The sequence below is a fragment of the Felis catus genome, chromosome A2 (assembly GCF_018350175.1).
Source record: "Felis catus isolate Fca126 chromosome A2, F.catus_Fca126_mat1.0, whole genome shotgun sequence".
NCBI classification, from domain to species: Eukaryota; Metazoa; Chordata; class Mammalia; order Carnivora; family Felidae; genus Felis; species Felis catus.
In genome coordinates, this window is record NC_058369.1 from 41,399,700 (window position 1) to 41,414,394 (window position 14,695).

Genomic DNA, 14,695 nt, shown 5'->3' on the forward strand with positions numbered 1-14,695 from the left:
GTGTAATCCATAAACGGAAAATATGTGTGACAGAAAACTTAATGAACTAAAAAAAACCTATGTACTTTCTGTTTAAAAAATGCAAATAAAGTAAATGATGCTGTTAAAAGATTTAACTTTGTAACCGGAAAAAAAAAATTGTCCAAGGCTCAAAACCTGCCCCTGCTCATTCATTTGCATGATTTGACTGGCCCCTGCTTACGGAAAGGCAAGCACTGGGGCATCTCAATGATTGTATTTAAAAACTGAATGTTGTTGGGGCAAGGGTGGCTCAGTCAGTTAAGAAACCGACTTCAGCTCAGATCATGATCTCAAAGTTTGTGAGTTTGAGCCTCACATTAGGCTCACTGCTGAAAATGCAGAGCCTGCCTGGGATCCTCTGTCCTCTTCTCTTTCTGCCCCTCCCCCACTCGTGTTCCCTCTCTCTCAAAAATAAATGTAAAAAACATTAAAAAAAAAAGAAAGAAAAAAAAAACCTGATTCTTGTAATCTTACTGAAAACTTTGCACATGATTCATTTCCCAATTTCTTACAGTTAGATCCTGTTGTTTTTTTTTTAATATTTATTTAGTTTTGAGAGAGAGAGAGAGAGAGGTACAGAGCACAAGTGGGGGAAGGGCAGAGAGACAGAGGGAGACTCAGAATCTGAAGCAGGCTCTAGACTCTGAGCTGCCAGCACAGAGCCCGATACGGGGCTTGAACTTAAGAATCTGAGATCATGACCTTAGCCGAAGTCCGACACTTAACCAACTGAGCCACCCAGGCACCCCAAACCTGGTACCATTTTAAATTTCAACTTGCTATATTTAATAGGGAAAAATATGTTTTAAATAAGGGTGAGTTTCTCTATAAGAGAAACATCAATTTTGAAATTCCTTCCCTACACGATCAATCTGGGTTTTATGCTAGACAGGTACACTCCCTTTGACATGAAACACACACACACACACACACACACACACACACACACACACGCCTCCACATAACAAAGATAAACAGACCCAAACTACTCAGGGTGAGATGCCAAGCAGTACCCATGAGGATCAAAGGCTAAGCGATCTTAACCAATGCCAGGAGTGGTGCTCAGTTCACGTGACTATCAACAAGAACAGTTGACTGTGGGCGCTAACAACTTTCCCACACCTGGGAAGGTGGATGTTCAGTTATACATGGCATACCAACAACTATGCTCTCTAAGGCAGCTAATGTGAATGAAGAAAAAACTTAGCTAAGAACTGCCTAGTTTATAAATAAATGAATGTTTTATACAAGCCAAGAATTCCATTTCCCTTTCAGAATCTAAATTGTCCTTAATAATAAATTGCAACCACTAAAATACTACAATGCTTACATTTCTCCCATCATGACATTCTTCCATTCCTTGAAATATTCCCTTAACACATTTAAATGTGTATGACTTGACGATAACGTGTCTCAAAATGTTGCTCAAAGACCGTCTGAATCAAAAATTCTCTGGGGCACCTGGGTAGCTCAGTTGGCTAAGCACCCAACACTTGATTTCAGCTCAGGTCATGATCTTGTGGTTCCTGAGTTGAGTTCTGAGCTGTCGCTCTGTGGCGACAGCGTGGAGCCTGCTTGGAAGTCTCTCTCTCTCTCTCTCTCTCTCTCTCTCTCTCTCTCTCTCTCTCTCTGCCCTTCCCCAACTAATTCTCTCTCAAAATAAATTAAAAAAAAAAAACGTAAAAGAAATTCCCTGAGTCATTTATAAAGGGTGCAGATTCCCAAGAAAGACCCCACATTATTTAGTCATTGAGATCACAGAATGAACATTTTTTAAATTTTTTGTTTATTTATTTTTGAGAGAGAGAGAGAGAGAGACAGCACAAGCTGCGGAGGAGCAGAGAGAGGAGGAGGCACAGAATCGAAGCAGGCTCCAGGCTCTGAGCTGTCAGCACAGAGCACCACGCAGGACCTGAACTCACAAACTGCGAGATCATGACCTGAGCCGAAGGCGGATGCTTAACCAACTTAGCTACCCAGGCACCCCGTGGAATGAAGATTTTAAACAAGTCCTCCAAATAAAACTTCTCCCATAGCCACTAGAGTTCCCAAACAATTCCTTAAGACATGAGATTCTATCTGATGTCTCAGGTCCTCATGTGCATATTTTCAAAAGCACAGATCTACCTAAGTATGGCAGAGACGGCCTAGCCATGCTTCCAACCTGTTCTCATTTCTTCTCTGGCATAGACAGGACTACACAGTCTTACCTCCTTTGTGCTTAGTGTGACCATGTGACTGGAGACCAGTCAATAGAATGTTCACACAGGTAACGTGTGCCATACGGACCTACTCCACAAAAAGCACACAAGTGGCTTCTTTCACCCTTTTCTTTCTGACACCTTGAGGGAGATAAAGGCAGTGACCATGGATGTCAGACATTGTAATGAATGGGCATAAATGGATGGAGCCAGAGAGCTTAATTTGGACCATATCTAAGCAAGAGGTACATTTTGGCTTGTGCTAATACCTTTTCAGGTTTGTTACCATAGGTCTTGTAATCTTAATTAAAACACTAAGTCCATATAAATGCATTTGCATGGCAAAGCAACCAATGTTTAGCTCTCTCTCTTGCCAGTGCACAGATTACTTCTTAACTCTTATCCAGTGCTACTATGATGTTTGTTTTTAATGATAAAAAGTACCAACTAATGATCATCCTCAATTTCTGCTTAGAATGTTAAGAAACAAAGCCTTTACCATCCTTGATTTGCACTAAATTAACAACCTTATGTTTACTTAAAGCAGACAACATCAGTCAGAGCTCTATAATTTTTAAATAACTTCTTGTTGAAGCACTACCACTGTAACAGCGGATTTAAACTCTCAGCTTATGCATGTAATTTTCTTGATGGGCTTAAGGCTCCTTCTGACTTCTGTCTGTGGGTGGATGGCATCAGAGTGAGGAAAACTGCAGCCTTTAAAGTAGGAAAAAGTGATTTTCTCATTGTACTAGGGAAGACCACTTAGAGGATCTGAGAATGAAATGGGAGGGAGAAGCATGAAGCCATGCTGCTGTGATAAAATCTATGTGGAAATGGTCAGTAGCATCCCTGAGAATTTGGGGAAATCACTCAGAGACCGCAAATGTAAGTAACAATGAATGCACAGTTTTTTCAAATTGTTTTCTACGACCTTGCCTCCTTCCAGGGACATTGTGGTATGTTCACTGCTGACTTCAATCATAAAAGGATGCTGGAACAGCCCAAGGACATTTGTTGAAACATGTAGCTTCTATTTATTATTTTTTAAAATGCTTATTTATTTATTGAGAGAGAGTGCATGTGAGTGGGGGAGGGGCAGAGAGAGGGGGAGAGAGAGAATCCCAAGCAAGCTCCCAACTGTCTGTGCAGAGCCAGATGTGTGGACTGAACCCACAAACCATGAGATCACGACCTGAGCTGAAACCAAGAGTCTGACGCTTAACTGACTGAGCTACAAAGACACCCCTGTTTCTTTATTTTTTATTTTATTTTATTTTTCATTATTTATTTTTTAAATGTTTATTTATTTTTTGAGAGAGAAAGAGCAAGCCAGGGAGGGGCAGAGAGGCAGAGAGAAATCCCAAGCAGGCTCCATGCTGTCAGTGCAGAGCTCGACGCAGGGCTGGAACTCACGAACCGTGAGGTCATGACCTGAGCCGAAACCAAGGGTCGGAAGCTTAACCGACTGAGCCACCCAGGCAGCCCTCTTTATTTTTTATTTTAAATTACTTATTAGCCTTGTATCAGTGTCATTCCCCTACCCCAGGACTAGTATGGCCTTTACAGTAATGTCCCTTGAATTAGCTGTGAGCCTTTGGTTGTAAGAAACAGAAGACCACCAGAGTGGGAATGCAGTATATATGACCCTGTACTAAGGTTGGTGCATAGCACCCCAGGTCAAGAAAGCAGCTGCAAAGGAAGGCAGGCTGGAGAGCCTGTGGCTAAGGGGTCCTTAGTCTTTACTCTCGGCCCCTGGTCTCCTAATCCCTTGCAGGGCTACATCTCTGCTTCACGTGCATCAGCTTTCTTGGCTGCCTAGCCTACTTAATTGAAATAGTCTGCCTCAAACTTTAAAATTCAGAATTCTTTCCTGTCGGGTCAAATACCAAGTTTCCAGAAGAGAGCATCTGATTGGCCCAGCTTGGTCAGGTTCCTTCTCTGGGCCAATGAGCCAATGCTGGAACATACTATAGGTAGGTGCAGCCTGTGGAGGCCATGGTTGGGGGGGGGGGTAAGTCCCAGGGGAGAGGCAGTCACTGATGCTTGTACAGGATAAGCATCTCAAAGACATCCCCATTTTGCTATTTCTAAGTGTCACTGTGCTGTTAAACAAGAAACAGCCAAGTCCTTCATCCCTAACCACAGATTAGCCAACTCGGAGGGAAACCCAAACATTTTCTGGAACAATGTTCTCCAAAGTGGGGTACAAATATGCCAGGCAAGATAAGCCTCTGGAGTACAGGGAAAAGACACAATAAACCCTCTTTATAGATTTACTTTTATTTAATTTTTATATTTTTCCATAAACTCAAACTATTAGGACTATAGCATATTTTTGTTTAAAAAGTAAATCAGACATTTCAAACAAGTCACATACATTATCTTCTTAAATTCTCACAACCTCCCTATAAAGATAAGTTCTGTGATTATTCCCTGTTTACAGATAATAAACATATTCAGAGGATAGGCAACATGCCCAAAGTTTGTAGTAAGAATTAGAACTGGAACTCAAGCAATCTAGCTCTTAGATGCCTGGCTTGTACCCACTAAGCCTCCTAAGTATGTCTGAGGTGGGTGGGGAGACAGTGAGACAGAGAGAGAGGAGGTGTTTATAAACATTTTAAGTATATCACTGCATATATCAAGATGTTTTGAAGAACACCATCACAGAAGGCAGATAATATGTAAATCAAAACAAAAAACAAAAGTACAAAACAAACAAAAAAAAACCCCTGAAGCCTGTAATTGTTATGAACATAGGAAAATCTTTAAAAAACCAACAGATCGGGGCTCCTTGGTGGCTCAGTTGGTTGAGCATCTGACTTCAGCTCATGTCCTGATCTCACATTTGGCTCCTTGCAGTCAGCGCAGAGCCCGCTTCGGATCCTAGATACCCGCCCCCCCCCTCTGCCTCTCTCCCGGTCATGTTCTCTCCTTCAAAAATAAATAAATATTAAAAAGAAAAAAAAGCAATAGATCTAGGTCTGAAGCCCAAATCCACTATTGGGCAGCCTTGGACAAATCAGCTAACTCCTTTCAGCTTCAGCTTGTCAATACAGAATATGAGAACTATCCCCTTCCTTGATGTTATGAGCAATAAACCCAGTGTCTAGTTGAAAAATGGAAACTATAACTATTATTGTTATTTCAGGCATAAGCAGTCATCAGCAAACCCACTTTTCTCACTTCTTTTGGGACCAGGTCCTGTGGGACAGGTCCTGAGGGCAAGAGGACTCTATTTATCTTTCTATTTCTTACATAATTTCAGGCTTTTCACTTGGAGAGTGGTTTGGGGTAAGCCTCAGCTAATATTGGTTTGAATACATTCCTATCCAGTTTATCAACAATGCTCTCAGTTTTTTTCTCTACTTAATATTAAGATTTGTCAGGTAAATGGCCATATTTATTATAGTAAAATAGCATTATAAGACATAAAATGCCTTCTACACATCAACAGATATTTGATGGATGCATGAGGAAATCAATGGATGAATAAAATGGATGGGTACATGCATGGATGGACGGATGTATGTATGTATGTACATATGTATGTATGTATGGACAGATGGATGGATGTATGGATGGATATATAGATGGACATACAGATGGATGTATGGATGGAAAAAAGAATAAACAGATAATAGGCAGACTCAGTGAATTCTCAGATTCTACATCCAAGTACTTCAGAGAAACATGAGTGTTCATCTCCATTTCCAACTACAAAATGGATGCTCAGCAATTAAGACTATTCTCTAAAACATATCCTCTCTGCAGAGATCAAAATATTTTGCCTCATCCATATAATAGCAGCTGAAGTTTGTGTGTCAATGGATTCAGAACATACTTGTCTGAATACTACTAAGAATTTGTTAATATTTTGGACTCCTCTAAATGTCAAGTCACATCAGAATTGACATATATTAAAAATCAGTTTTACAATTTGATATATTATTCATTCAGTCTACAGGTGGACTCTCCAATTTTTTGCCATGACATGCTAACCTACCCCCATCCACTCCCCTCTCCCGAGTTAGAAGCAGTAAATTCAGAATGATATTCTATGGGACAGATCCCTATTCCTTAGTAAGCCACCCGTGCACCTGCTTCACCTTGATCTCACAACTTGTGATGGTATAAATGCCTGTGAAGATGCAACTTTTTCAGCTTTAGGGAAAGGGACACCTCTGAATTCTCAGAGCAACATTTCCCAGGGACCAGTGATGCAAAAGTGATGGAAACCAAGAAGTCCATGTACATCAACAAAAGTGTAGCTGAAGGAAAAATGACTGCCCAAGATAAAACGGTGTTAAGTTTGCAGATTATTTGCAGAAATTATTCTTTTTGAGTTAATCCCATCAAAACACACCAGGTGATATGTTTTGGCATCTTAATGAAGGGTCTAGCCATGGGGCACATCTTTCCAGAAAACTCCTACTTGGCACTTTTTCCTCAGGCCTGCCCCATCTCAGCTACCTGAGATGACTTCTGTTTTTCAGTCTTGGGGAAAGGAAGGAAAAGAAAAAATAAATAAATAAAAAAACAACCAAAGATGTTGATACAGAGGGTGTAAATCCCATGCCATCTGGTTATGTTGCTCACAGTTCTCACCTCTGTCACACCAGGATTTTCAAAGTAATTTTTAGCATCAAGTCACTTCATTTCACTACCTGCTGTTTGGCATCTCACATTGTCCTCTGAACATCCCAAAGGCTGTGTTGTTGTAAGCGGATGGCAGTGTCTGGGGCTGTCATTTCAAGAAGAGCATGCACGTAACAAAGACATGGGAAGCTGGATCAGACACCAAACACGGCGGAAGACTACAACCTATTCTCCGCTCAGAATAAATATCATCGGCCATCTTCGGACAAAAATCAACTCTTTATTAACATGCATGCATGCAAGAACCTGATCAGCCTATGAATTCCCGCTTCATTAATATTTATCATGATGTGCCCACGAACTAGTCTTGTAACCTTATTTATAATAGGGTAATTTTTCTGGTGCATTTGAATTTCTAATGATTTTGTAGTGATACCAGTAATGGCATGGTAATTACACTAATTCCCAGCTAATTTTCACACTGTTGATAACTAGATTGATAATTAAGCTATAGATAATCCATGCCCAGTCTCTTATTTCTGACTTGTCAATTCCTAGTCTTCCAACTAATTTCCAAGGGGATGCTAATTCCTCTTGCCTTGGAGAGATACTAGATTTTTCTGTAGAGAAGCCAATGAATAGGAAGTGGCAGAAAATGTCACAGAATGAGTAGAAGATAAGACTCCTCTCAAGTGACAGTGACCTGTGTCACTTAGGAGTTTTACGGACTCCTAAGAGAAAGTTCTAATTGTCACCTACCATGAAACAGTTTTTCCTTCTTATTGGCATCAAATAAATGGCGACTGCTCTTAAGCAAAGCAGCCTCAGGTTGCTGCCACTTTCTTATAAATTATCTGCATTGGTGAATTAAGGGAATATAAATAATATATGCAGTTTCCAAGCTTCGGTACCCTGATTTTGGCTCTTTCCATGTTTAATTCCCTAGCCTATTTTGGAAGAGTATTTCTGATTTTTATCCCAAGTAAACAAAAGACAATAAAAAATTTATTGACAAGAGAAGAGATTTTACCATCATTTTACTTGGGCCAGTAATAGAAGAAATAGAAGCCAGAAATTAAAAAAAAAAAAAAAAAAAAAAAAAAAGGTAAGAACAGCTACTGCGACCTTCAATAAACAGCTGTGCAGTACCTTTACAGATCACATTGCTGGCTATGGGAAAAACACAACTGAAACCCAAACAAAAGACGTCTATGACCTCCACACGACGAAATGAGGAAGGCCTTTCCAGTGTAGGACGCTTTAGACTCCTGAAGTGTCCCCGTGGAAGAAGAAGGCACAAAGCAGTGTGGGAAAAGATAAAGCTGCATACTGCATCTGTCGATGATTTAAAAATGCACAGCACACTCTCACCGACATCTCCTTGAGCCTTGTTATATTCATCTTATTGTGATCCAAAGAGGAAAAGCATCATCACACTCAGAGATCTGAGGCATTCCCAGAAGGGTTTTGCAGAAACTAGTACACCCAACGGATGATGGATCCCGTCAACACCTAAGGTACGTCATATCATGTAATTTAAAGTCTGAAGTCTGTTCTTGGTGTGAGGTTCTCGATGAATTCTTAGATCTAAACTAAAGTCAAGTTCGAGGTTAGGCTGGCCTTTCACATCACACCTGGGAGGTTAGAAGTCAAGACAGAAAACCATGATTGCTTCTTATGCTCGGGACTCTGGGACCTTCATTAAAAAGGACAGCGCCCTAACCCCTAGGACTTAGGAAAAAAGAGTATTTTTAAACAGTTTTTATTGTTTGTTTGTTAGTTCGGTTACTTACTGATTGATTGATTGACTGATTCTCAGAGAGAAAGACAGAATGTGAGTGGGGGAGGGGCAGAGCGAGGGAGAGAGAGAATCCCAAGCAGAATACATGCTGTTGGCACAGAGTTTGACATGGAGCTTGATCTCCTCACTAAGAGATCATGACTTGAACTGAAATCAAGAGTCTGAATCTTGGGGTGCCTGGGTGGCTCAGTCAGTTAAGCATCTGACTCTTGATTTCAGCTCAGCTCATGATCTTACTGTTCATGAGCATTAGGTTCTCTGCTCTCAGCACAGAGCCTGCTCCAGATCCTCTGTCTCCCTCTCTGTCTTCCCCTCCCCCCCCCCTCAAAAAGAAATAAACATTAAACAAAAAAGAGTCAGATGTTCAACCTGAGCCATCCGGGCACCCCATAAAAACAAGAGTTTATGAGACATTATATATAAATCTGTTTGAGACCAGGAAGGCCACAAAACAAGGGAATAAATCTGAGTAAAGAGCATCTTGAGAAAGACTCTAGGCTTGAATGGAAAAAAAATTAAAAAAAAAAAAGTGATGTCCTCAGCGGGGAGGTAATATTTTGGTTCTGAAGTTACAAACCTATTCCAGTGTTTGGGCCAAGAAACTGGGTAGGGAAAAGGGAAGGAGTGAGGGCAGAAGTAGGTAACAGGAGATCCTCAGGGACTCCACCTAATGGAACAGACAGGGTAGGGTGTTGCTATTCAGAGTGTGGCCCAAGGACCAGTAGCATCAGCTACAGAAGAGAGCTTATTAAAAATGCAGAATCTCAGGTCTCAAACCAGACCCAGTGAATCAGAATCTGCATTTTATCAAGTTCCCAGTTGATTCATTTGCAAGCAAAGTCTCAGAAGTACTGGGCTGGAACATACCTCAGTTGGGCATTTGGTTGAACTCTGGAGAGATTTCTGCTCAGGAGACTTTGGCATTGCTGATCTATTGTGCTCACATAAATAATGGCCTTGAATATTAAAACAGAGCCATTAACTCTGCTGCATCTGGTATGAAATGTCAGAAGCCCTTGGCTTAGGATAGTGACACTTTCACTGAGGACTCTGTGCCTTTGTACCACCATCATGTAGAGAATGGCAACTGGGGTTGCTTTAGGTTGTGCCAGAATAGAAAGAGGCCCGGCCAGGAGTCAGCCATTCTACTTCCTCAGAGTTCTATGATTTTAGGTAGACTGGTTCCTCTCAGAGACACACTTTCCGAACTCCCAAATTGTACCCTAAACAACACCTGGGAGACTCAGGGCTGAAGCTTACTTTCTGGCCTCCTGCCTCATCTGTCATTTATAAACAAGAAGGTTGGGGCAGGGGGGCGCCTGAGTGGCTCAGTTGGTTAAGCTTCCAACTTCAGCTCAGGTCATGATCTTGTGGTTTGTGAGTTCAAGCCCCACACTGGGCTCTGTGCTGACAGCTCAGAGCTGGGAGCCTGGGAGCCTGCTTCGAGTTCTGTCTCCCTTCTCTCTGCCCCTCCCCCACTCGTGTTCTCTCTCTCCTTCTCAAAAAAAATAAACATTAAAAATATTTATAAACAAGAAGTTTGGGCTCAAGGCATTCAGGTATTGGCTGGGTGAGAGCTGAGCCTCCTGGCATCTCCAGGACTGAAGTTTCTGACTCTACATTAGATTGTCACTCATCCAATTCCTCTTCATACTTTTAATCAAAGGAATCTCCTGCCAGTGATTTCCACAAAGAGCCACCACACTGTTTAGCATCTAAGTAGCACTCCGTGAACAGAGTTGCTGTGACCATGTCTGTTGTTTTTACTATTACTATTATTATTTGCCATTCTGAGCCTACTATGTCAGGGTATTCCTCAGGTAGGGAATATGGTGGATGAGTAAGTACGACGGTGTCTTTAGTAATTAGAAAATGACAACACAATTAAACATTTCTGGCCATAGAGAAGGGACCAAGAAAAAATGAAAAAGGGGAAGTGAATGAAGGTAGAGCAGGGTGGTAAGACAGAGAAGGGCAAGTGCGTGTCCTGTAGAGTCACAGAATGGGCCATGAATGCCACATATCACATGTTCTGATAAACCCTGGTGTCGTAGCTTCAGTTGTTTTATGCCCTGCCTCACACTTTCCACTGAATAAAACTCCCTAAATCAATAGGCGATAGGAAGAAGAACTGATTATCAGCTGTTCTGGCTGGAGTTCACTCTCATTTGTCAGTGCCTACACCAGTCTGGGTGGCACCCAGGGCATATTGGTTGTTAGATGCTTATGCCTCTAGAAACAAAGTTACTTGTGATTTCTCAAAAAAGCATTTATGACTGACCAAATCTTTAAAAAGGATTCCTTTATTCATTCCATGAATGTGTTCATTTGTTCAACCAATATTTACTGTCTACTTGTTATCAACCAGCCTTTTGTGGCTTAGCAAGTATGTATTAAATTATTTTCACATGTGCTGAAGAAGGTTGCCTTCAATTGGGCACCTGGGTGCAGAACAAAGAGCAACTTGGACTCTGTCTTCAAGGAGTTCACAGGCCAATGTGTCAGGGCAGTGAATGTAAATTGTTGAGTATCTTAGCATTAGGCAGACTTGGATCAATGAGAATCCTTTTTTCAGCATCTAACTCTGACACTGTAGCCCTCATCATTTTCCTGTACAATCTAGCACTAAAGAAGGTATGCTTCTGTTCAGTTCTTACAATTCTATGCATGGTCTAGGCTCTTGAGGGCTAACGTGGCCTCTCCGGGGAAATTTCTTTCCTTCTTCATCTACAAGCCTACTTGACTTTCACAGTTACCCCAACCCATGTGCTTCAAACATAAAAAGAGAAATACATGAAGTCACCAATAGTTCCCCAAGTGCATGATATTAGAAAAGAATTCATCTTCTGTAGCATGTCTCATGCAACAGGTTAGTCAACTGAAAGGTCCCTCCCTTGTTATCACTCAGTCAGGATCTTAAGTCAGGACAACATTTCCAAAGCTCCTCACAGACAAGATTCTCCAGTTGTTTTTTATATTCATTTAAAAAAATAAATTTATTTTGATACTTCCTTGGTAGGTGTACTTCTAGCCATTGTTTCTAATACATTGCCTTGCTTTTTCTCCTAACAAAACCCTTCTCTTCTTTTAGAAAATGCATCTTTTTCATACAAGTGCTTCTCAGTAGACACAGCTGACCCTGACCCTCTGCTGCAGGAATAATCTCTTAAATAAGGTTAATTGGGTTAAAATCAAGAGCCATTGAACAACAGGTTGTCTGCTTCATTAGGATCGCTAGCATTAAGGACCACAACAGCTTGGAGTTAAAAGAGACCACCTTTGCCACCACAAGGAGTCTACATTACATAGTATCAACGTTGAGGGAAGCAGGGCCATGATATCCAAAGAAAGGACACTTGTTCATGAAACTGGCTGAACCTGTGGCTCCAGCAGACTGGGAGACTAGGTTCCCAGGGAGGAGACACTGAGATAGAGTTTGGGATATTTTTATCAATGATCAAAGCTTATAAAAGAAGGAAACAGGAACAGGACTGGGAAGAGAAAGAAGTCCAAGTGTGATGTGGCCCAACAATGCCCCTTACATCCTGGCAGCAGGCTCTGGAAGACTGCCCACCAAAATGTTGGGCAGAAAAGGCTGACCCTTCAATCCTTCCCTGATGAGTCACCAGATGTGGGCTCTCAAGACAGGGGGTAGATTATGGGCAAGTGACTCTCTATAGTTGAGGAGATTGAAAGGGAGTTGAGAGTTAGAGGTTATCCACTGACTCCACCATGCACAGTGAGGCAGTAAGTCTTTCCAGGCGGTGCATCTCTGTGACAACCACACAGTTCTACTAGAAGCCAACTTATCATCCCAGTGATGTGGGCCAGTAAATTCCCTATTTTCTTCAAGTGGGTTTGAGCTCGGTTACTCTTATTTGCATTCAAGAGACTCTGTTTCCCTTCAAAGTTAAAATTCCTCTGTAACTTCAAGATTCCAGAAAATATATACTACTCAAGCACTTTGGGGAGCCCGATGTAAACCATTCCCCCAACATCATGGCAATCATGTGTGCTAATCAAGCCCTCCAGCTGGCTCATACATTTCAAGTGATCAGAGAGTGATGATGGCAAATGTTTGTTTCATTGGACTGAGGGTTTGATGATTAAAACTGGCAAGTCACTGGGGGAAAAGGACTTTGGTTTGTATGTCACAAAACAAATAAAGTCCAACATATTTTCATTTGAATAAACTTCACCACGATGAGAAGAAGACTTCTCAGTTTCGCCTTTGGCCAGAAAGATTCTCTCTAACCTGTTTAGCTCTCAGTAATTCCCATCCTCTCAAGAACAGAATTGTTTGTGTCTTCAAGAACAGTGATTTATACATTAATAATGCCCTCTCTATTCCTGTAAGTGACCAAGTTTGCAATAGTGAGCACAAGAGCAAAATAAAACCAACACTCCAGGCTCTTGCTAGGGAGCAATGCTTATTAAATTATTTTCAAATGTACTGAAGTTCATTTTCACTCTGAGTTTTTAGCAGTATTTCAATTTATAGCAATGTAGCATAAAACGTGCAACTCCAATGCCCCAACGAAAATGACGTGAATACGCATACACATATTATTTTGATATATATATATATATATATATATATATATATATATACACACACACATATATCACATGATACAGAGGCCCAATGTCATATATTAATCATGTTGAAGTGTGTGTATGAGACACAGAGAGAGAGACACAGGAAGAGGGGGAGAGAGAGAGGTAGGGAGAGAGAGAGAAGGGGGAAACCATAAAGACTCTAATGTAGGTCATGTTCTAGAACGAAATAACAAATGATATGGTGTAGAAGCACTGTTCAGCACCATTAGGTAATTGAAACAAACTTGATCTCACTTCCCTTTACAGCACTCCTTGTTGAAATAAATTATGTTTATAAACTTCTTGGGATGGACTATCTTTTGTATAGTTTCTTATATTCCAACTCAGCTGACAGAATCCAATACTTGGGCTATCAATTTTCTCAGGGTAATTTAGGGAAGCAATAACAGTACATATGCTGTTGGTCTTGCACTGAAACTTAGTCAATGAATATAAAAAAACACAAACAGACCACTTCTCACCTCCGGAGTGTGGCGGCGGGCCACAGAGCAGGACGACTCCCTGGCCTTCACGCACAGACACTGTACTTCTCATTTTGGTTTTAAAATTTTCAAGATCTATTGTGAAAACAAAACAGACAGGAATTTCAGAAAGAACAATACAAATTAAAATGTTAACACAGAGCAAAACCTTTCTTTTGCACGATAAAACCCTTTGTCAGGAATCTCAAGAGGAGAACATTTTCTTTGAAAAGGAATATTGAGGGTTTTGATTTATTAATGCTTCTTTGAAATCCAGCAATACAATAAAAATATAAACTCACTAATCCTGTGGTGTTTTAACAGTGTCAGATGGCCTAGGCTACCCCAAAGGACAAATCAGGTATTAGAATTAAGTAATTAGAAAATATGACTCAAAGACAGAAATGAAATATCTTGAACCAAAAATATACATGAACCAATATCCACATATGCCACAGTGATTCATCAAATCATGAAGACGTTTAGCTTTACCTTATAATGAAAGCCAGCTATTCATGAAATTCTCTCCCCAAATACTTTATTATCAGTAGCCTAAACAAATTTTATCCTACCTACAATTATTGCTGTTATTTACAAAAAGAATTGAAAATAATCAGGTTCTGGGTACAAGTCTCTTTGTTCTAAGTCTTGAAGGGTTCTATACAGGATATGCATCACCTGAAATTACCATGTAGGTTGAATTCAAAGGATAACAGTATATTAAATCCACCTACTCCTTTTTATTTGTAGTTGTGAAAAAAATGCAAATAATTTTTATAACTGCCCAAAGACTTTTCCCCCCAAATTTTTAATAGAGGAATCAAGGCAAATACTATTATGACCACCAGTGATTATGTTTAAAAATTGTTTAATTTCTTCCAGTAACAATCCAGGAAAACAAATTCTGATTCTTATTCTCCAGCATAAATTACAGAATGGAGAAAATTTCATTGGCTCATTTTGAACAAAACTTAAGCCTTTTGGGGAAA

At 40.5% G+C, this 14,695-nt stretch overlaps 1 protein-coding gene across 3 annotated transcripts in view; it reads right to left on the minus strand.

Annotated features, from left to right (window-relative positions):
* CNTN3 (contactin 3) overlaps positions 1-14,695 on the minus strand; it is a 343,653-nt gene that overhangs the window by 139,222 nt on the left and 189,736 nt on the right. For all 3 annotated transcript variants that reach the window (XM_023249969.2, XM_023249968.2, XM_023249967.2), the window contains exon 5: positions 13,707-13,802. In XM_023249969.2, the coding sequence (XP_023105737.2) occupies positions 13,707-13,802 (96 nt within the window). The remainder of the gene's footprint in view (positions 1-13,706; positions 13,803-14,695) is intronic.